The sequence below is a fragment of the Natrix helvetica genome (assembly GCF_964273705.1).
Source record: "Natrix helvetica genome assembly, chromosome: 5".
In the NCBI taxonomy this organism is placed as follows: Eukaryota; Metazoa; Chordata; class Lepidosauria; order Squamata; family Natricidae; genus Natrix; species Natrix helvetica.
Genome location: NC_138551.1, coordinates 95,090,828 through 95,113,592, shown reverse-complemented (window position 1 = coordinate 95,113,592; position 22,765 = coordinate 95,090,828). Strand labels below are relative to the sequence as shown.

The following is a 22,765-nucleotide window of genomic DNA, read 5'->3' as shown; positions in this document are numbered from 1 at the left end:
TTTATTTTTTATTTTTTAGCATACCAAAGGGGGAAAAAAGGGAAAGAAATGCTCAGAACATTAATTAAGGACACAAATGTTGCGGTCATGTAAGCAATTTTATTTCATTTTGTCTTTGTAGCAGGAGAGGGAGAATTAGGTAAGGAGAAATGAATTTTGTTCAGTGTATTAAAATTCCTTGAAAAAGTCATGGCAATTAAATATTAGATATGAACTTTTAAGTACAGATGCTGGAGAAATAGCTTTAAAATTCACAGAGCCAGAAAACGAGAGGTGGTATTCTGCCAGTTCAGACCGGTTCGGCTGAACAGGTAGCGGAAATAGTGGATGGCCCTGCCAACCTGCCTTGGCTCTATGGCATCCCATTTAGGCCCTTTTTTTTTAGCAAAAAGTGCATGCGCGGATGGCTGAGCGCCTGTGTGGAGGTGGCGCATGTAAATGAAACATGTGTGCACGCATGCGCTCAACATTTGCAAACCAGTAGGGAAGGTAAGTGAATAACACCCCTGCAGAGAACGTTCTGGTTGTATTTCAAGTCACTCCAAATTCTGCCTGAATATGTCTCCACACGTTTCTGAACCCCTTCAATTCAGTTCATTTTTGCAGGGCTTTGCAAAATTCACACCCGACTCATCCATATTGTGGCAGTGTCCTTCATGAGACTCTCTGTTCATCACTATTAAGGCAAAGGTTTCCAACCAAGACAATTTCTGTAGTCATGTGGCCAGTCTGGCTATTCACCAAAGGCGCACGAAACACTGTTGCCTTCCCACCAAAGTGGTACCTATTTATCTACTCGCAGTTGCATGCTTTTGAACTGCTTGGTGGGCAGGAGCTGAGGCAAGGAATGGGAGCTCATCCTGTTGCACAGTTCAAGGCACGATGCAGTGTTGCGAGAGAAATGGCTGATTTCCACTACAGGAATGTCATTCCCTTTTCATTTTCAGGTCCTTTTTTCTCGGATTTAGCTTAGAATATTATATTGTCATAAGGGACGTGGTGGCTCAGTGGCTAAGGCACTGAGCTTGTTGATCAGAAGGTCAGCAGTTCATCGGTTCAAATCCCTAGTGCTGCGTAACTTGTTATGAGCTCCCGTTACTTGCCCCAGCTTCTGCCAACCTAGCAGTTCGAAAGCATATAAAAATGCAAGTAGAAAAATAGGGACCACCTTTGGTGGGAAGGTAACAGCGTTCTGTGCTCCTTTGGTATTTAGTCATGCCAACCACATGACTACGGAGACATCTTCGGACAGCGCTGGCTCTTTGGCTTTGAAATGGAGATGAGCATCTCCCCCTAGAGTCAGAAACCACTAGCATATAAGTGCGAGAGGAACCTTTACCTTTACCTTTTACAATGGAAATTAAAAAAAGTGTCTCAAGCAACAAATGCTGGCAGGAAATGCATTTATTTAGAATTTGGAAAATGGATCTATAAGCTGCTACATTTCTGTGCAAGATTTGCTGTCTAAGATAAGCTAGAGAAGACTTGGAAGATGGCAACATCTATCTGATGCTGGATTGTAAAAGCTAAGCAGCCTCAAATTAGGTCACTACTTCAGTGGAGGATAGAGGAAGGATTCCAAGGTGGTTGGTTTAAGTGGAAGAAGGCAACTTCTGTTGGAATGACAAGGCTGAAGTCAACAGAGCAAAACTTGACTTCAGATCTCCTTGCTGAAAACAGGGGAAGCTATTGGATTAGGACCTAGTTGCCATATGCTAGGCTGTATGTGCAATACGCAGATTAAGCTTTCTTTTTCAGCTCTATAGTGGAAATCCTTTTCTTTCCTTACCGCAAACCCAACATCCATTAGATGCTAAATTCACAGATGATTGCCCAGCCGATATCGCAAATTCTATCATGCCACTGGCCATTCGGGTGCATTTCCACACACTTTTCGTAACCAAGGTTATTCGGTTCTCCTGGAGCCCAGTTGAAAAATTGTAGGGGGTGGCCGTTGAGATCCTTAAACTTCTTTTCAGTTGTGCTGTACATGGTTCCCAGAATGGCCCGTTCGTTACGCTGTTCTAATATCTTTTTGAGGGCTTCATTCTCTTCCGGATTCCTTGGCAAGGCAAGTTTGCCATTCATGTGTGCACAGTTGCCGGCAGCGGCCTGGAAATCTCCCTTAGAGTCGCTTCTTTTGAACATTTTGTCACCCACAATCATTCCATTGGGAGCCAGGGCAGCTAGAAGGAAAGGGAATAGGAAAACGTTGAAATATCTTTGTCAGCTCTGGAGGCGTCTTTTCTTTGGAGCCTAAATGGACACATTTAGTGCCTGGGAAAATGGGAGCAGGGATTTAGAATAGAATAGTATAACAGAGTTGGAAGGGACCTTGGAGGTCTTCTAGTCCAACCCCCTGCCTAGGCAAGAAACCCTACACCACTTCAGACAAATGGTTATCCAGCATCTTCTTAAAAACTTCCATTGTTGGAGCATTCACAACCTCTGGAGGCAAGCTGTTCCACTGATTAATTGTTCTCACTGTCAGGAAGTTTCTCCTCAGTTCTAAGTTGCTTCTCTCCTTGATTAGTTTCCACCCATTGCTTCTTGTTCTGCCCCTCAGGTGCCTTGGAGAATAGTTTGACTCCCTCTTCTTTGTGGCAACCCCTGAGATATTGGAACACTGCTATCATGTCTCCCCTAATCTTTCTCTTCATTAAACCAAACATACTCAATTCCAGAAAGCATTCTTTATTTATTTTAGCATCCAATTTTTAAAATTATCTTTGTTGCTCTTCTCTGCACTCTTTCTAGAGTCTCCACATCTTTTTTACAACATGGTGACCAAAATCAAATGCAATATTCCAAGTGTGGCCTTAGCAAGGTATTATAAAGTGGTATTAACACTTCACGTGATCTTGATTCTATCTCTCTGTTTGTGCAGCCTAGAACTGGGTTGCCTTTTTTGGCAGCTGCTGCACACGGCTGGCTCATATTTAACCCCACTCCAGGGGAAGGATATTGCAAAATCTCCATTCCCGCCCCACTCTTTGGCCAACCAGAGATGGTATTTGCTGGTTCTCCAAACTACTCAAAATTTCTGCTACCGGTTGTCCAGAACCTTTCAGAACTTGCTGAATTTTACCCCTGGTGATACCTTGTTAACTAGATATTCTTATTTTAGAGCTTAATAACTTTAAACTTTTTTAAAATCTAAAAAGTAAGCTCATGCATTACACAACTTGAGAAGCAACTGATGATATATTGAAAAGTGTAACCTCCATGACGCTCCCATCTCCATGCTTTACTTAACTTGCATTTTACATTGCAGGTTAATGAACATTAATTGCATTTTGCTGTTTTATTCTTTTCTACATGCCTTTTATTTACCTTGCTTTATGGAATTTTTAAAAATGTGTCATTGAAAAAAGGGAAACGTGTAAAAGATAAATGAGCAGCTAGACATCTGGGTGTGACTTTCATTTCTCCTTTTTGCTGTACTAATTCCGATCATAGTGTGGACACCCTGCTTTGTTCAGGGGTCTAAATTAAAGTTTTAAAGAGGGTTGTCCATCCTCTCATTGAGGACAACGAAGCAGAGATATGCTACTTCTCTGGGCCATTGCTTTCATTGTCAAAATCTACTTTCTAAATAGCTAAAATTCCGGGGCAGGCCCTGAAAAGCAGAATAGGATTTGAAGGGTCATCGATGCCCTCTGAGCTTGGTTGTTTTCTTGCAGACATCTCATCACCCAACTAAGTAACATCATCAGTGCTAGTCTAACACCGAAGATGTTACCTAGTTTGAGTAATGACCACAATTGAACCGAAATTTTCTGTTGCTTAAATGAGGCATTTGTTAAGTGAGTTGGGCCCCCTTTTATGATCACTTCACCACGGGGATCCTTCAATGATTGTGGGAAGAACTAAGTCACATTTTTCATTGTCATTGTAAGTTTGAATGGTCACTAAACAAATAAGTCAAAGATTATCTGGGGTATAATGAAAACCCCCAGGAGAGAATTCCTGTTATCAGAGCCACTGTGTCAACTCGCGAAGCTTTCCACGACCTGCTCTTGAGTTGCCATAGGCAGGGGGATGGGGAATCGAGCCTCGCAGCTGCATCAAGGAGTTTTCACCTCAGTCAAAACAAAGCACAGTCCAGCCGGTAAATGTCAAGGCCATCTCCGTGGAGATCCAACAGTGGCCAGAGGGAGTTTTGAATTGCTTCGTTGGGGAATGTGACTAATAACTCGCCTTGGGGGGGGAGGGGGAAAAGGGTCAGAGTCAAGGCATGAATTAAGTGAGGTCAGAGTTGGCCTCACTTGGTCCCTGCCGATACGATGCTCCTTTTGAACCTCACTTTGAGATTCATGTTTTAATTAGGCATTGGGCAGAACCCTGACACACAGTCAAGCATTTTGCATACCTAATCCTTCCACCATTTAAAAGAAACTTGATCAAACCATGGGAATGCTGCAATGGTCATAAGTGTGAGAAATATTCCTACCAATTTCTCTGAAAATAAGACCCCCCCTCCCAGATAATAAGCCCAATTGGGCTTTTGAGCGCGTGCGCTAAAATAAGCCCTCCCCTGAAAATAAGCCCTCCCGAAAAATATTGCAACACAGCAGCAGCCATGAGATGACCAGCTTCGCCACCTCCTGCACCTCAAAAATAATAAGACCTCCCCGAAAATAAGGCCAAGCACTTATTTTGGGGGGTCAAAAGCAAAGAAGACCCTGTTTTATTTTGGGGGCAACATGATAAGTCCCTTTTTTCATTGCTGTTGTAACTTGGAATGGTTACAAAATGAAATGCTGCAAGTCAAGGATTATCTGTGTACAGTGGTTAATAAACAACGGGAAACCCACAGGACAGAATTCCTGTAGTGTTATCAGAGCCACTGTTGGAGCCCACTGATCTCACTGAGCTGCCTTGAAAGCCAGATAGGGTTGTCCCTGGTTAATATTTGGATGGGGAACCAGCAAGGAAATCCAGGGTTGTTAGCTAGATCAAGATGTGGAAACACACATACCAGAAGAGCCTAACCCCGTAGTGGCAAACCTATGGCATGTGTGTCAGAAGCGGCATGCAGAGCCATCCCGTGCGGGATGCGTGGCCTCTCTGGCACCTCTTCTGCATTCCTGTGCTGGTCAGCTGGCCTCTGTATGCGTGGAAGTGCTGAAACCAGGAACAGTGGCATTCAGCACACATGCAGGTGCCGACGCCAAACTTTGGGTTTTCCGTCGCAAGCAGGCATGACAGCCAGCTGTGTGTTGGGCACGGGCCCATGACGGTAAGTAGAGGTTTGGGTGCTGGCACGTGCATGTGCACCAAAAAGCTGGTCTTCCAGGTTTTGGCGCTCCTGCATGCGTGAAGGCCAGCGAGGCTGCGCAATCCAGGAGGGATGGTTTTGCCTGCCATTTCTGGCATGCAGGTCGGCACACGGTGACGTAAATGGTTAGCCATCACTGGCATAACCACCTTCTCCCAGATGTCTTACCTTGTTGAACTTTGATGAAGGTAGCTTTGAGAATGTCCATCTGAATCCGAAGTTCTTTCATTTGCAATTTAAGAAGTTCAAGCTCTGAATGGGAATGGAATTGAGTTAGACTTCCCCATTGACATCAAATTCAATTAGAGATTCTTCATTGCAAAGAATGATATCTGTAATAGTCATGACCCTGGAGAACATTTTCATCTAGTCAGAGAGACTCAATAACTTGACTCTCCTTTCTAGTGCTCTTACTTCAGGCACCCAATGATTGGATTCGTCAGATCTTTTTTCTTAAAGAAACCATGAGGGTTATCTCTTATGTTTTAAAGAAGAGAATAGGATTGAAATTAAATTAAGACTAATTTCACTTTTAGGAATATATGAAAAATGGTATTCTATCTTTGGAACAGTGGTGGAATTCAAAGTTTTTTATGGCTGGTTCTGTGGGCGTGGATTGGTGGGAGTGGTGTGGCTTGGTGGGCGTGACTTGGTGGGCATGTAGGGGAAGGTTACTGCAAAATCCCTATTTCCTCTCGGTCAGCAGAGAATAGATGGGGGCGGGGCCAGGTGGTATTTACAGGTTCTCCAAACTACTCAAAATTTCCATTACTGGTTCTCCAGAACTGGTCAGAACCTGCTGAATACCACTTCTGCTTTGGAAGTATATCCTTCATAACTATACATTCTTGTGGAGTCTGTTATGTAGGTTTTCACCAAACCAGTGACGTGCGGTGAGGTTTATGGCTGGTGAGGCACTGACACAGTGGTGGGCATCAAATATTTTTAGACTTGTGGACTTCAACTCCCAGAATTCTACAGCCAGGCATGCTCAGTTCCGATTTAAAATGACAGCATTGGTTTTTCTCCTTTAAGAAATAAGTTTCCTTTATCATTTTCTTTTTCTTCTCCCTTCCCCTCCTTCCTCCCTCTCTCCCTTCCTCCCCCTTTCTCAAACACACACACACACATACACACACACACACACAGAAGTTGGATTGGACTATCTCTCCTATCCCCTTCCCTCTCTCACTCACTCACTCTCAAACAAACAAACACACACACATAAAAGTTGGATTGGATATCTTTTCCAGTGGCTTGAAAGCAGCTCCTCTGCCATCCCCCCCATTCCCCTGCTGCTCTTCCCCAAACACCTCCACCATTGCAAATGCAGCCTGCTGTCTGGGTGGGAAATGCCTGGAATGCAATAAAACCCACCCATTCACCTCCTGCTGGCAGGCTGGAGTGAGAGGAGAGGCAGAGAAGTCAGAGGGGAGCCAATCCGAGCCTTCCAAAAGAAAGAGGCTGGGGGAAAGTGTGTGCGCTACAGCATGGCTCTTTGCCTGGCTTCCGTGGATGACTCTGCTTAACTGTTAAAAAATGCCTCTAAAAAGCGCCATCTACTATGAGGCAGGAGAACTGCTGCCTCAACTATGTCAGGAATTTTTAGGCTTTTAACCGTTGCTTAACTCTGCTCGAGTGACCATAAAACGCCTAAAGTCAGACTAGAGGAGGCATGCAGTTCTCCTGCCTCATAGTAGAGAGCACTTTTTAGAGGCTTTTTTTTAAACAGTTAAGGAGAGTCATCAACGGTGAGGCAGCAACTAGCTCAGCTTTTTCCTTTTACATTTTTTTCTTTTCATGATGACAGCGGTGAGGCTGTGCCTCACTTGCCTCACCTGACTGCACGTCACTGCACCAAACATTGACTCAAAAATTAATGCAGAAGATGCCCATTCATGATATAAAGAGATATTTCAGGGCTTATTTGTCCTTGAGTTTGGGAGCTTAATGCCGGAGATATCTCTTATATGCATATTTAATTTTGAAGTGGGAAGCACCTCCATTGATCCCTGTTATTACCGTATTTTTCGCCTTATAAGACACACTTTTTTACTCCGAAAAAGAGGGTAAAAATCTGAGTGCGTCTTGTAAGCCGAATGTAGCCACTGGGTCATCTGAAAATGGGGCAGGCAAAGAGGGGGCTGCAGAGATCGTGATGGCTGGAAAGGAGAGAGGTTTCGCTTTCAGAGCTCCCGCTCGGCTGGGCTCCCGAGAGGGTTTAGGCGGTGGTGGCGGTGGCAGCGGCTCCTCACATTGCTGGGGCGCTGCTTTAAGCTGCCCTCCTCCTGCAAACGAAAGGTGCCTCAAGGCTTTGCCTCCTGAGACCGATGCGCTGCCATCCAAAATGCTGGTACCACGATCGCTGCAGCGCCAGCTTTACCTGCCGCTTCTCGGGCAGTTCCAGGCAGCAGAGATCGTAGTAATAGCATTTTGGATGGCAGCGCACCGATCTCAGGAGCCAAAGCCTTTGAATCAAGTTTGATTGTGTCCCATCTAGCGTTCTCCACCCCACCCCCAAATCTCTCCGGATCCGGAGAGATTTGGGGGTGGGGTGGAGAACGCTAGATGGGACACAATCAAACTTGATTCAAAGGCTTTCGCTCCTGGGATCGAAGGAGGGAGGGAGAAAGGAAGGATAGGAGGATAGGGAAAGAGGAAAGAAGGCAGGCAGGCAGAAGGGAGGGAGGTGCAAGGAAGGAAGGAAGCATAGATAAGCAGGAGGGAAAGAAGGCAGGCAGGCAGGAGGAAAGAGGAAGGAGGGAACTGGAAGGGAGGCAGGAAGGAAGGGAAGGAGGAAGGGAGGGTGGAAGGAAGGATAGACAAGTAAGAGGGAAAGAGGAAAGAAAGCAGGAGGGCAGAAGGGAGGTGGAAGGAAGGAAAGAAAAGCAGACACGCTGGAGGGAAAGAGGAAAGAAGGCAAGCAGGCAGGAAGGAGGCAGAAGGAAGGAGGGAAGGATGGAACTGGAAGGGAGGCAGGGAAGGAGGGAGGGAGAAAGGAAGGATAGGAGGATAGGGAAAGAGGAAAGAAGGCAGGCAGGCAGAAGGGAGGGAGGTGCAAGCAAGGAAGGAAGCATAGATAAGCAGGAGGGAAAGAAGGCGGGCAGGCAGGAGGAAAGAGGAAGGAGGGAACTGGAAGGGAGGCAGGAAGGAAGGGAAGGAGGAAGGGAAGGAGGAAGGGAGGGTGGAAGGAAGGATAGACAAGTAAGAGGGAAAGAGGAAAGAAAGCATCTGAATGTACTAAACACGAGTCTTCAGGGAAAAGATGGATACATTGTGAAAACTCAGCTGTCAGTTGATCTTAATGTTATGAAATGAAAAGTATGCCATTTGCAATTAACTTGGCATAAAATAATTCATTTGCATTTAATTGTTATTGTTCAAAGAATGTTCGGAAAAATGTTCGGCCCTCCAGCATGTTCACTTCATCCAATCTGGCCCTCTTTGAAAAAGGTTTGGACACCCCTGTGTTACATGGTTGACATAAAATTGTTCTTAAACTGCTGTTAACTTTATACAGTTGATATAAAATATTTTACTATAGTATTTGGTTCAGAATCTTTTTTTTCTAGATTTTCCTCCTTTAAAATTCGGTGCGTCTTATATTCCGGAGCGTCTTATAGGGCGAAAAAATACGGTATTTTCCTTATGAATTTTTTCTGCTAAACACAGTGTCTTTATTGGTTAAACAAGAAGCAGAGTAACCTTCGTAATAAGACAGAATCAGAGGTGGTATTCAGCAGGCTCTGACCAGTTGTGGAGAACCAGTAGCGGAAATTTTAAGTAGTTCGGAGAACCGGTAAATACCACCTCTGACTGCCCCTCCCCAAACTATTCTCTGCCTGCCAAGTCCCAGCTGATTGGGAGGAAATGGAGATTTTGCAGTATCCTTCCCCTGGAATGGGGTGGGAATAGGTATTTTGCAGTAACCTTCCCCTGCCACGCCCACCAAGCCATGTCGACAGAACTGATAGTAAAATTTTTTGAATCCCACCATTGGACAGAAGGAAGTTCACGAGCCCCAAACAATAGATATCCTGCTTTCCAGTGTTTTAAATAGATTTCAATTCAGCTTTTGATAGGAAGGCTGGTTGGACAGGTTTTGCCTGTAGAAAATAGCAAGTTCTAAATCTCTCTTTCATGGACCACAACTATGTTTGCCTGAGAAACCAGTTTATTAACTCAGTGGATGGCAGGTGAAATAACTGCATCCTTGTTTGGAACAGGAAGTAAAACAACCTTGTGTAAATATGCACAAGTTCAAGAAATGAAAATCTGTGAGCCAAGGAAGAGTTGGAGAAGGCTTCTGTGAGGGATGGTCTATTAATAGATGAAAAAAGGCCCTGTTCCTTTTTCTTTAAGGAGTAGAAGAAAAATTGAACTCCAGAAAGAGGGCAGAGAAGAGCAACAAAGATGATTATGGGAGTGGAGGCTAAAACATATGAAGAACGGTTGCAGGAAGTGGGTATGTCTAGTTTAATGAAAAGAAGGACTAGGGGAGACACGATAGCAGTGTTCCAATATCTCAGGGGTTGCCACAAAGAAGAGGGAGTCAAACTATTCTCCAAAGCACCTGAGGGTAGAACACGAAGCAATGGATGGAAACTAATAAGGAGAGAAGCAACCTAGAACTAAGGAGAAATTTCCTGACAGTTAGAACAATTAATCAGTGGAACAACTTGTCTCCAGAAGTTGTGAACGCTCCAACACTGGACATTTTAAGAAGATGTTGGATTTGCTAGGGTTTGTTGCATAAGCAGAAGGTTGGACTAGAAGACCTACAAGGTCCCTTCCAACTTATTTGTTATTCTATTTGAAAGGAAGAATGAAGGAAGGACCGAAGGAAGGAAGGAAATTCTATGTTATTCTATTCTATATATTAGAGGAGGAAAAGAACTAAGATGGCAAAAGAAAAGAAAAAAATGAAATTTCTGCAATGTCACTTTGCTGTCAGAGATGACGGGAAGCTGTCATTTTGATCCTTCAAACAATTCCAGGCCTGTAAACCAGATGTACACACCACAGTGATATCAAAATTCAATCGTTTGGACCTTGTACAAATACAAGGAGACAGAAGAAAGGAATCGGTGATTGTGAAGTGAACACAAACTAAGGCAGAGTCTGTAGAATAAGTCACTCTGTGGCGGAGTTTACACACAATGCTGAGCCATAGAGCAGAGTTTATAAAGCTCAGTGGCAGGAATCCTACAACATATTAGCATGGATGTTGGAACCCAACCAACATGTACCATTTGATGGGTAAATGAAAGCCAGTTACAATTTATTCAGCAAACAAGGACTAAAAGAAACCTGGCTGAACGATGTGTGACCCTAATATCTTATGATTTGGTTTGAGCAGGATCGTGACTCAATGTAACAAGACAGTAAAGAGAGCTAAGCAGATTCCTACTCTTTTCCCCTGAAAATAAGACCTACCAGGATAATAAGCCCAATTGGGCTTTTCAGCGCATGCCCTAAAATAAGCCCTCCCCTGAAAATAAGCCCTCCCTGAAAATATTGCAACATAGCAGCAGCCATGAGGTGACCATGCTCGCCGCCTCCTGAAACTCAAAAATAATAAGACCTCCCGAAAATAAGACCAAGCACTTATTTCAGGGGACAAAAGAAAATAAGACCCGGTCTTATTTTCAGGGAAACGTGGTAGTTCTTGCCCCAGCCTATCTCACTAGCATGTTTTGAAGATAAATCATATTTAGAAAAAGAGCATAATCTGAAAGGGCCTGAAGTCCTAACTCCATCAAACTTCCTGGATCCTCAATGGAGGGCAGATGTTATTTTGGTTAATTCACTAAAGACTCCACCTCCTCACCCCAGGGGTGAAATGCTCTGAAGTCTGTTACTGGTTCGCTTTGCTACCTGTTTGCTTCGTGCACGCATGAACAATGCAGAAAAAGGAGGATTAAGAAGCCTTTTCTGAGTCTGCAAAGGTAAGTAGAACAGCAAGGGGTTAACAGCTGTGCCACGCGATTTAGGATTTCCTTCTTTTCTAGCTAACATAAATCGAATGGCACAGCTGATTGTTGCACAGCCGGGCGAACCGGTAGTTCCAACGATCAGCTGTGCAGCAATGAGCTGTGCTGCACAATTTCTAGCTAATATAAATTGTGCAGCACAGCTGATTGTCAGAAATACCAATTCATTTTACTACCAGTTCGGGTGAACCGGTAGCATTTTTTACTAGCAATTTAGGCGGACTGGTCCAAACTGGTAGCATTTCACCCCGTCTCACCCCCATGTGCATCTTTCTCTCTCCCTCTCCATTTTCCTCAATCTTAATCAAGTTAATGCCACTATTTATTGTTTTATTGTTTTTGTGGGTTTTAAATGATTGTAAGCCACCTAAAGTCACCTCCAGGTAAGATGAGGCAACACAATAAATTGAATAAATGAATAAATAGTGCAGTACATTAAGTTATCTTCTATGTCCTGTTGGCATTTGCATCATAAATAGTGCCATTCCCTCCCTTTATTTTTTTTCCTCCTAGTTTGTCCCCTCTTTTTTCCCCATAGTAAATTTCCTTTCTGAAAAATGAATCTCACCACTTGTTCCACTTCCCAGTTTATCTTTGTTTGGTGCAGAGATAGCCAGAAGCTCTGATGGACTTGAAAACTGTTGGAGTCCTGGTGATTTTATAAGAGAAAAACAGATTAGTTCAATGACTCAAAGGAAAACTTCCCACTCTTACAGTGTTACTATCAGCCAAGGTTCCTTACATAGTACTAACACTTCAAACTTTTTAAATCACCCGGTGATTTTGCTACTAGTCAGATTTTACTTCCTAATTCTTGCTAAGTCTTCTACTCTACTGGTTGGGTTGTGGGAGGGCCAGTGACACCATGCATGTCACAACATCATCATGCAAACTACGTGGATAAGTACCCTGTTTCCTCGAAAATAAGACCTCCCCTGATAATAAGCCCAATTGGGCTTTTGCTTGCATGCAGTTAAATATTTTAGGGGTGGATTTATTTTAGTGCATGCAAGCAAAAGCCAGTCCTCACCGTTTCTTGGGGGGAAGGGGAGAACATGTCCTATGTGCCCCACATGCACCTACCATCCATGTGGAATTGCCTCATAGGGGCCGCTCCCAGAAATCCTAGCTACCACACCCCTTCTCTTAGTGGCGGCCACAAAAAAGAGTGGGAGGCCCAGCGATGCTAGGGCTGGCAAGAGTGTGCCAGAAACAGAGAGAGAACTTCCAGCCCTCTCTGGATCAGCTGATCTGTGGGCCGAGGTTAAGGGGCCTCCTGCACCTCAAAAATAACAAGACCTCCCCCAAAATAAGGCCAAGTGCTTATTTCAGGGATCAAAAGAAAATAAGACCCTATCTTATTTTCATAGAAACACGGTAGTGATAGAATTATGTAATGGCTTGCAGCAAACATCTATACCAGAGGTGAGTTCCTATTGGTTCGGTCCGGTTCGGCTGAACTAGTAGTGGTATGCCGGCCTGGGTTGCAGAACTGGCAGCGACCCAAGCTGGCCATGCCCCTAAACCGGTTCCCCGGTCACTGCAGTCACCACCGGCATCTTGTTTTTGAGTTTTGCACATGCACAGAACGATTTCTATTGAACCGTGCATATCTATGAAGTGTGCCAATGAGCAAACCAGCAGTAACACCAGCTAGAACCCACCCCTGATCTATACACATTAGTAAGCATTACTGAATTATTGCTTATGCTCCAACTACAGTGTGTTGCTTCTCCACACAGATTCAAACGATTGGATCAGAAACTGATTGTAGCGGTCTGAACTCTCTACTTATTTGACCCAAAAACAACAACCCCTTTTTTGAAATTGCATATCTGAGTTTATCAGTACAGTTCATAACAGTACAGTTATTAAATTGCTTTAATAACTGTACTGTCCTAATGTAATTTTTCTTCTACGTCTTCATATCTCTGCAATCTTTCATCAATACAACAGAATGTGGAAGCTGAACCTAGCTCAGAGGGTTATAAGAACACACAAAGTATCTGCACCATCCTTCTAGGCATAAAAACCAAAACAAAACAGCACCCTCTCCTGCAGATGTTTAGATACCTTGAATAGCCATTTCTCTTCTGGGATCCCCTTTGTTAGGTGCACACATAATTAACATGCATGCATTTTGGAGCCAGTTTTGAGGAGGAGTAGCCGATTTGGAGGTTTCTTGGAGTGAGACCTCCAAGGTCAGCTGAAGAAGCATTAGGAAGATCAGCATGATTTGGATGTTTGGCCTAAGACGACAAAAAAATAATAATAACATAAAACCAGTCAACCTACATTGTCAGAATCTGGATGAAGAACCAGTACCTGAACAGTTGATTGAAGAATCCTTGTTGGATGCCTGTGGACATTTCATCTCCAACTTTATTAGTGCATGCAGAAAGAGAAAGAAACTAACTTCCTGGTTAGCCACATCCGAGCAAAGAGTTACATCAGAGGAGGCAGTTGCACCCGAGTAGAAGAGTTACATCAGGAAGTGGAAAATGAAGAGTATTAAAGGTACCACACAGTAGAAAATCAAATCAGATTTGGACTGCCAATACAGGCCCAGTTGAAAGGTGACAACAAAGAGAATCAGGAAGATTACAAAGCAGTAAATACTGTATGTGATTGAAAGTCTATTGCAGAAGTCAAAGTGTCTGATTAGGTAGTAATAATCAAAGGTAGAAGATAAACAGAAAATACCTTGAAGACAGACTCATCATGAGTTGAATAAAGGAAATCCTTCAGCAGAACTCAGCTTCTCTGTGTCTCTTACAATCTATAGAACACAGGGTTCAGAGAAGAAAAATGCAGCAGAAATTATAGATGAAAGGTAGGTAGGTGGATATTTCTAATCTGTATTGCTGCTTCTATTTGAAGAGTAAAATTGGTGTTGAACCTTGGGAAGAACCAGGTTGAAGGCATTGTTCAAGTTTGCACTTGACCAGGCTGGGTGATAATGAAGCAATCTCTCTCTCTCTCTCTCATTTCAGCCTATTGGGTAAGGAATGTTATCTTCAGCATCTTTAAAAAATATGCATTCTGTCTCTCCCTCCCTCTGTGTTTCTGTCTGTCTGTCTGTCTGTCTCTGTCTGTCATCTATCTATCTATCTATCTATCTATCTATCTATCTATCTATCTATCATCTATCTATCTATCTATCTATCTATCTATCTATCTATCTCTCTATCTCTCTATCTATCTATCATCTATCTATCAGCTATCTAATCTACGTTTGTCTGTTTGTCTGTCTATCTGTGTATCTGTCTATCTATCTATTTATCTATCTATCTATCTATCTATCTATCTATCTATCTATCTATCTATCTATCTATCTATCTAGTGTTCATCTGTATCTATCTATCTATCTATCTATCTATCTATCTATCTATCTATCTATCTATCTTTCATCAATCTATTGTTCATCTATCCATCTAATCTATGTCTCTGCCTGCCTGCCTGCTTACCTATCCGCCTTTCTTTCTTTCTTTCTTTCTTTCTTTCTTTCTTTCTTTCTTTCTTTCTTTCTTTCTTTCCTTTCTTTCTTTCTTTCTTTCTTTCTTTCTATCATCTATATAATCTACGTCTGTCTGTCTGTCTATCTGTATCTATCTATCTATCTATCATCTATCTATCTATCTATCTATCTATCTATCATCTATCTATCTATCTATCATCATCATCTATCTAATCTACGTCTGTCTGTTTGTCTGTTTATCTTATCCATCTACCGTTCATCTATATCTATCTATCTATCTATCTATCAATCTATCTATCTATCTATCTATCTATCTATCTTTCATCAATCTATTGTTCATCTATCCATCTAATCTATGTCTCTGCCTGCCTGCCTGCTTACCTATCCACCTTTTTTTCTTTCTTTCTTTCTTTCTTTCTTTCTTTCTTTCTTTCTTTCTTTCTTTCTTTCTATCATCTATATAATCTACGTCTGTCTGTCTGTCTGTCTGTCTATCTGTATCTATCTATCTATCTATCTATCTATCTATCTATCTATCATCTATCTATCTATCTATCTATCTATCTATCTATCTATCTATCTATCATCATCATCTATCTAATCTACGTCTGTCTGTTTGTCTGTTTATCTTATCCATCTACCGTTCATCTATATCTATCTATCTATCTATCTATCTATCTATCTATCTATCTATCTATCTATCTATCTATCTATCTATCATCTATCTATCAAATATATGTCTGCCTGCCTGCCTGCCTGCCTGCCTGCCTACTTACCTACCAACCAACCAACCAACCAACTAACCAACCAGTGACGTGCGGTGAGGTTTATGGCTGGTGAGGCACTGACACAGTGGTGGATTTCAAATTTTTTTAGACTTTAAAGCGTCAGCATTTGTTTTTCTTCTTTGCAAAAGAAGTTTACTTCTTTCTTTTTCTTTTTCTTCTCCCTTACTCTCCTTCCTCCCTCTCTCCCTCCCTCCCCCTCTCTCAAACACACACAAACAGACACACACATGTTGGATTGGACTATCTCTCTTACCCCCCTTCCATCTCTCTCACTCAGTCTCTCTCAAACAAACACACACACACACACAAAGTTGGATTGGAGGGAAGAGCACCAGCCAGAAGACCACAGGAGGAGGCAGGAAGCCAGTCAAAGAGCTATACTGGAGCACGCACACTTTCCCCCAGCCCCAGAAGGATCCAGACCAACTTCACTGATTACAGGTTTGAAAAGGCAACATGGCTCTGCCTGCAATCAAACTACACCCCAGAGAGAGCACAAGTGAGCCAGAGTCCTTCCCTCCAGCCTTTGCCCAAAGCCCTGCACCAGGAGGATGAAGTTTGAATTCCTCCCCCTCCCTCTGACCCAAACATACCTTTTCCAGCTGTTTCAGAGAGGATTTCAACTCTGCTCTTGCCTTGGGTCCTCTGAAGAAGCCCCACCCAAATGAGCGCCCTCTACTATGAGGCAGGAGAGCTGCATGCCTCACCTACGTCAGGAATTTTTAGGCTTTTAACCCTTATTAACTCTGCTCGAGTGATCATAAAACACCTAAAGTCAGACTAGATGAGGCATGCAGTTCTCCTGCCTCATAATAGAGGGCGCTTTTTTACAGGGTTTTTTAAACAGTTAAGCAGAGTCATCCATGGTGAGGCAGCAACTAGCTCAGCCTGACCTCAGCTCTCGCCTTTTTCCTTTTACATTTTTTCTTTTCATGATGACAGTGGTGAGGCTGTGCCTCCCCTGACTGCACGTCACTGCTACCTACCTACCTACCTATCTAATCTACGTCTGTCTGTCTGTCTGTCTGTCTGTCTGTCTGTCTGTCTATCTATCTATCTATCTATCTATCTATCTATCTATCTATCTATCTATCTATCCTGCTTCCCCGGATAATAAGCCCAATCGAGCTTTTGAGCACATGCGCTAAAAGCCCTCCCCTGAAAATAAGCCCTCCCAAAAAATCTTGCAACACAGCAGCAGCCCAGAGGTGACCACGCTTGCTGCCTCCTGCACCTCAAAAATAATAAGATCTCCCTGAAAATAAGACAAGCACTTATTTCGAGAGTCAAAAGGAAATAAGACCCTGTCTTATTTTCGGGGAAACACAGTATCTATCTATCATCTATCTATCTATCTATCTATCTATCTATCTATCTATCTATCTATCTATCTATCTATCTATCATCTATCTATCTATCTAATCTGCTGACAGAATAACGAAATGCCTATTTCAATTCCAGCCTTCATTACTGTAAAAAGTATACATGGAATTAAGACATGCCTTGAAAAAGGGAATCCATGTGCTCAAAGGTATTGAATTATCATATAGAACTGAGGCTTAATTTCTGAAGTCTCCCATAAATAAAAACAAGCATTCTGATTGTTCAATCCAATAAACTCTTAGTTCCTTATATATTTAGAAATAATCAGCAGTCTGCACAGAAAAATACAGCAGCCATTTTTTTTAACCTAACGCTAGCTCTTTATAGTTCATGAAAGCAAATATTTAACAATAAACTCGTAATCCATTACCAGGCTTGGAGAAATGTTTCTCGGGTTCTCAGCTGATTGACTGACAGATTTAGAAAGGAATCACCAGTGATTGACTCAGGGTTGAGTCAAAAATCAGACCACTTACTTTGTGATTTCCACTATTTCACAGGCGTCTTGGGAAAAATAAGTTGGTAGACTTTAAGATTTCCATTTATAGACAATGGCTTACGTAATGAGGTCTCACATTTCACATTTGCATTTTAAGAATAAATGTTCTGAGTCACCATATTCAAGCCACATTTTTCAGCACAGCTCGGTGTCACTTAGGACTGTGACGTCCCCATTGCTTCCTTATTGACTCTTGTAAGAATAATAATCACAAAGCAAGTATTGTTGCAGAGTTTTGAAGCATAAGCAAGCAGTAATCTGGCTCTTTATATCTGGTGCAAGCAAATATTTAAGGATAAACTCTTAATCCATTCCCAGTCTAGCAGAAATGTCTCTAAAGATTCTCAATTGACTGACTGGTTTAGAAAGGAATCATCAGTGGCTTTACATCAAATATTTCTTATTTCCATCAGCACAATTAAATAGGTGCTTTCCTTGTGGGCCCAAATAGGTTTTTAGAACAGGATTTTCTTCTTCTTCTGAAGTTGTTTTGCTTTGTCTATTGAGAAAAAAGGTAAAGGTTCCCCTCGCACATATGTGCTAGTTGTTCCCGACTCTAGGGGGCAGTGCTCATCTCCATTTCAAAGCTGAAGAGCCAGCATTGTCCGAATACATCTCCATGGTCATGTGGCCGGCCTGACTAAATGACGAAGGCTCACGAAACGCTGTTACCTTCCCACCAAAGGTGGTTCCTATTTTTCTACTTGCATTTTTACATGCTTTCTAGCTGCTAGGTTGGCAAAAGCTGGGACAATTAACGGGAGCTCACTCCGTTACGCGGCGCTAGGGATTTGAACCGCTGAACTGCTGACCTTTCTGATCAACAAACTCAGTGTCTTAGCCACAGAGCCACCAAGTTCCTCTATTGAGAAAAGAGCTATTTCAATAATACAATGGAAGAAAGTAAAATTAAAATTGCACTATAATGTCACAGATTTATTTATTTTTTAATTAATTTTTTTTGAATGTTTTAATCTTTAAAAACAGTAAAGAAGGAAACAAGGAAAAAAACACAATAAAACAAAACACGGAACATACATAACAGTATAGAGTAATTTTACAGCTTTCAGTATCAGCTTTCCTGCTTAGCTTTTATAATTCTCCCTTCTGCATTGCCTTCCTATCACTATAACCTTGTCCTATGATGTAGCAACCATAATATAAACACTTATAGTAATGTTCATTATTTGTATCTCCATCTATTTGTATTCTCTATTTCCTGTTTTGGCTTCTGATTTCTAGCCACTTGTACATTTTATTCCATACTTTATAGAAGTCCAATTCTTCTCTTTCTTTTAGTTCTATTGCCATTTTGTCCATTTCTGCACATTCAAGTATTTTCCTGATTGTAGTTTCATCTGAGGGTGTATTAATTTTTTTCCAATTTTGTGCGAAGGCAATCCTGGCTGCAGTGAGAATATGTATAATTATGTATTGAGATTGTTTGTCCATTTTTTGATCCAGTAGTCCTAATAAGAATGCTTCTGGTTTGAGTTCTATTTTTCGCTCAGTAATTTCTTCTAACCACTTCCGAATTTTGCACCAGTACTTCCTTGTGAAGTATAATGTCACAGATTTAATAAACATTAAAAATGCATAGTTTGGGCGTGTTTTGCATAAAATTTATTATTCTTGCATATGATTTTGTAAAATCTTAAGGTGAAATTGCTTTGATATTAATGAATAGGATAGGATAGGATAGATAGAATAACAGAGTTGGAAGGTACCTTGGAGATCTTCTAATCCAGCCCTCTGCTCAACCAGGAGACCTTTCTCCATTTCAGACAAATGGTTGTCCAATCTCTTGTTAAACACTTCCAATGATGGAGCACCCACAGTTTCTGGAGGGAAGTCATTCCACTGATAAATTTTTCTCACTCTCAGGAAAATTCCTCCTTAATTCTAGTTTAGTTCTCTCCTTGTCTAGTTTCCATCTGTTGCTTCTTTTCCTGCCTTCAGGTACTTTGGAGAATAGGTCGACCCCCTCTTTGTGGTAACCCCTGAGATATTGGAGTGAAATAATGATTTATTGATGGATTGATTTATTATTTTGTTATTTTTATAAATAACTCATGGTGGCAAATATATCCAATGCATCAGAAGTGGTATCCAGCAGGTTCTGACCAGTTCTGGAGAACCAGTAGCAGAAAATTTGAGTAGTTTGGAGAACCAGTAAATACCACCTCTGACTGGCCCCGGCACCATCCATTCTCTGCCTCCCGAGTCCCAGCTGATTGGGAGGAAATGGGGATTTTACAATATCCTTCCCCTGCCACGCCCACCAAGCCATGTCATGGCCATCAAACCATGCCATGCCCACCAAGACACACCCACAGAACCAGTAGTAAAAAAATTTGAATACCACTACTGCAATGCACTTTCCTCCTCCTATTTTCCCCACCACAATAACCCTGTTGGCTGAGAGAGAGTAACTGGCTCACATTTGCCCAGCTGCCTTTCATGGCTAAGGTGGCACTTGAACTTGTGGTCTCCTGCTTTCTAGCCTGGTGCCTTCACCACTAGACCAAACGGTTAAAATATTCATGACTGGGAGAGACATGGGGACAAGGTCAGCCAATGAATAGGCATAGCAACTAAATCAGCCAATGGGAGTTTAAACGGATCTGAGTCTGTGCAGAGAATTGAAATAGAAACTTAAGTAAGAAGTCTGGGCGTGGCTTAGCTGCATTAAGCAGTCTGCTGCTCTGAGAAGTAAACTAGCAGTCTTTCTGGGCTTCTCTGCTGAAATGAAACTAACTACTTGCGTTTACCTGTAATTCTCCTGCCTTGTGTTTACTTGGAAGAACCACCTGTTGGTATTGTACATTTATTCCTCTATTCTTATGTATATAAAGAAGTTAATGAATCCAGTTGAATCAGTTATCTGTGTGTGCTTTCTGGATTTGAATGTATGCAAGAAACTCTGACACAAACTGGTTTTCTGATGTGCTAGATCATAGCTATATGCTTTAGTACTTACTGCTATCTTATGCCATTTGGTCTGCGCTCTGTTAGTCTTGTGCCAGAAAAGATGTAACAGAGATCAAACCACACACTAAAAAGCCAAGATGCTATGTTGAGAGGGAAATGGCTTGTTTCCACTACAGGAATTTAATTCCCCTTGTGCTGCCCAATGGTGGGTTCCGGATCCCATTGTAACCGGTATGGTGCAACAGGGCTGGGCGTCCACCACATGAATACTTACCATCCATGATGCTCCAGCTGCTCGGCAGAGCATCACGCAGGCGCTGTGCGCTCCATGTGTGTGCACGGAAGCCCCAAACAGCTCAAATACAAGTAAGGAGTGCGGGCAGGTGGGTGGGCCTCTGGAGCACCTGGAATGGTACCTGGTGCTCCCATCAGGCACCAGTACGCCCATACCGGTCGTATCCCACCACTGGTGCTGCCCCATCAGTATATGTAGATAGTGTAGGAATTAAGAGCTGTCTCCTTTAAGAAACTACCTCCTAGGAAATGTAAGCAGAGACTGCCTTATGGGAAATGTAGTTCCATGACATGTGATCACATCTGTGTTTCTGATTGGCCACTGGGGCATTCTGTCTGCGTGCAGAGACAATAGCTGGGCTTTTTGAATTCCAACTCAACCAGGAGGCAATGTGTGTGCCTCCTCTCCCTCAACATGGGAGTGAAATCATCATCTTTTTACACCATGTGATGGGACAGATTATGGAAAGTCAGAAGTATCTTAACACCAAACTCTAAGTTTTGCTATTAAGAATGCCTAATAATAAGCTTGATCTGAAAGAGATTCCTAAGCGTGGAGTTAACTGCATGCTCTGAGCAAGCCTACAACGCTTGAAGCAGAGCACCCCTGCTTTTCAAGAGAAACAGGATGCAATATTCCAAATATGGTTTTCCAAGGCATTATAACACTTCTTTACTTTACTTTACTTTATTTAAATTTATAAACCGCTCCCTCTCCCCGAAGGGACTCGGGGCAGTGTACAGTCATAATAAAAACACGATATAAATACATATAAATATAAGTAGAGGAGGCGACATACAAACTGTACAATAATAATTAAAATTAAAAACAACATTAAAATCTACCCCTAAAAACTACCCCAGAATTAAAAATAACTGCCAGGAGGATAAGGATGGGACTATAAATGGGCTAGGCCAGCTAATTGGAACAGGTGGGTCTTGAGTTTCTTACGGAAGGAGCAGAGGTCAGTAGTGGTTCTGATATCAGAATAGAGCTGGAAGGGACCTTGGAGGTCTTCTAGTCCAACACCCTGCTTAAGCAGTAGACCCTATACCATTTCAGACAGGTGGTTGTCCAGACTTTTTAAAAAACTTGCAGTGATAAATATCTACAACTCCTTAAGGCAACCTGTCCCTCTAGTTCAGGGCTCTCCAATCTGGGCAACTTAAAGCCTGGAGGACTTCAACTCCGAGAATTCCCCAGCCAGTTGAAGTCCTCCAGGCTTAAAGTTGCCAAGACTGGAGACCCCTTCTCTAGTTATTTGTCCTCACTGTTAGGAACTCTCTCCTTAATTCCAGGTTGCTTCTCTCCTTGATTAGTTTCCATCCATAATTTCTTGTCTTGCCTTCTGGTGCTTTGGAAAATAAGTTGACCGCCTCTTTGTGATAGCCCTTCAAATACAGAAAAATTTTCACTGGTCCTTTGTTTCTTTAGACTAGCCAAACCCAATTCTTGCAACCATTCTCCATATGGTTTTGTCTACAGGCTTTTAATTATCTTAGTTGTTTTTCTTTGAACTTTTCCCAAAGTTTCCGCATCTTTTTTGTAATGTTGTGATCAAAACCGGATGCAGTATTCCAAAGGCTTTATAAAGCAGTAACTAATACTTCACATGATTTTGATTCTGTGCCTCTGTTTATACAACCAAGGATTATCTTAGGTTTTTGGCTGCCACCACACACTGCTGGCTCATGTTTAAGTAATCATGCACTGGGACTTCAAGATTCCTCTGTTTTCCCCCTTTATTGAAGATGGGAACCACATGAGGTCTTTTCCAATCCTCTGGTAGTTCCCAGGTGCTCCTGGATTTTTTTTAAAAGATATGGTACAGTGCTTCTGAGATAACACCTGCCAGCTCCTTCAGAACTCTGGGAGGTAATCCATCAGGTGTACATCAAGGCTAGACCGGAAGGTATTAGATGGTTCCGCCCCAAGCGCCTGATGGAACCAGATAGGTTCCAGACGGAGCTTGGGCCACCTCCTGTGGACCTGACCCGCCACCGGGTGGAGGACCTGGTAGACGCATGGAATAGTGCGACTACCGGGGCCCTAGACCGGGTGGCGCCTTTGCGGCCTCTCCTGCAGCGACGAACCACCCTGGCCCCTTGGTTCACCGA

General features: G+C 42.5%; 1 protein-coding gene across 5 annotated transcripts; it reads right to left on the bottom strand.

Annotated features, from left to right (window-relative positions):
* Positions 1–1,386: 1,386 nt before the first annotated feature.
* On the bottom strand, positions 1,387–17,533 carry LOC309392495 (pulmonary surfactant-associated protein D-like). Of its 5 annotated transcripts, none has more exons than XM_081953786.1 (6): positions 17,400–17,480; positions 13,978–14,053; positions 13,348–13,523; positions 11,843–11,923; positions 5,450–5,533; positions 1,387–2,186 (listed from the first exon to the last, which is right to left on the bottom strand). In XM_081953786.1, exons 2-6 carry the CDS (start codon positions 13,995–13,997, stop codon positions 1,807–1,809), a joined length of 741 nt encoding a protein of 246 aa, XP_081809912.1. In that variant the 5' UTR covers positions 13,998–14,053; positions 17,400–17,480; the 3' UTR covers positions 1,387–1,806. The 5 variants fall into 5 exon arrangements, with proteins under 5 accessions (XP_081809912.1, XP_081809913.1, XP_081809914.1 ...); XM_081953787.1 differs by having other exon boundaries at positions 17,294–17,418; XM_081953788.1 differs by lacking the exon at positions 13,978–14,053 and having other exon boundaries at positions 17,400–17,533.
* Positions 17,534–22,765: the final 5,232 nt, after the last annotated feature.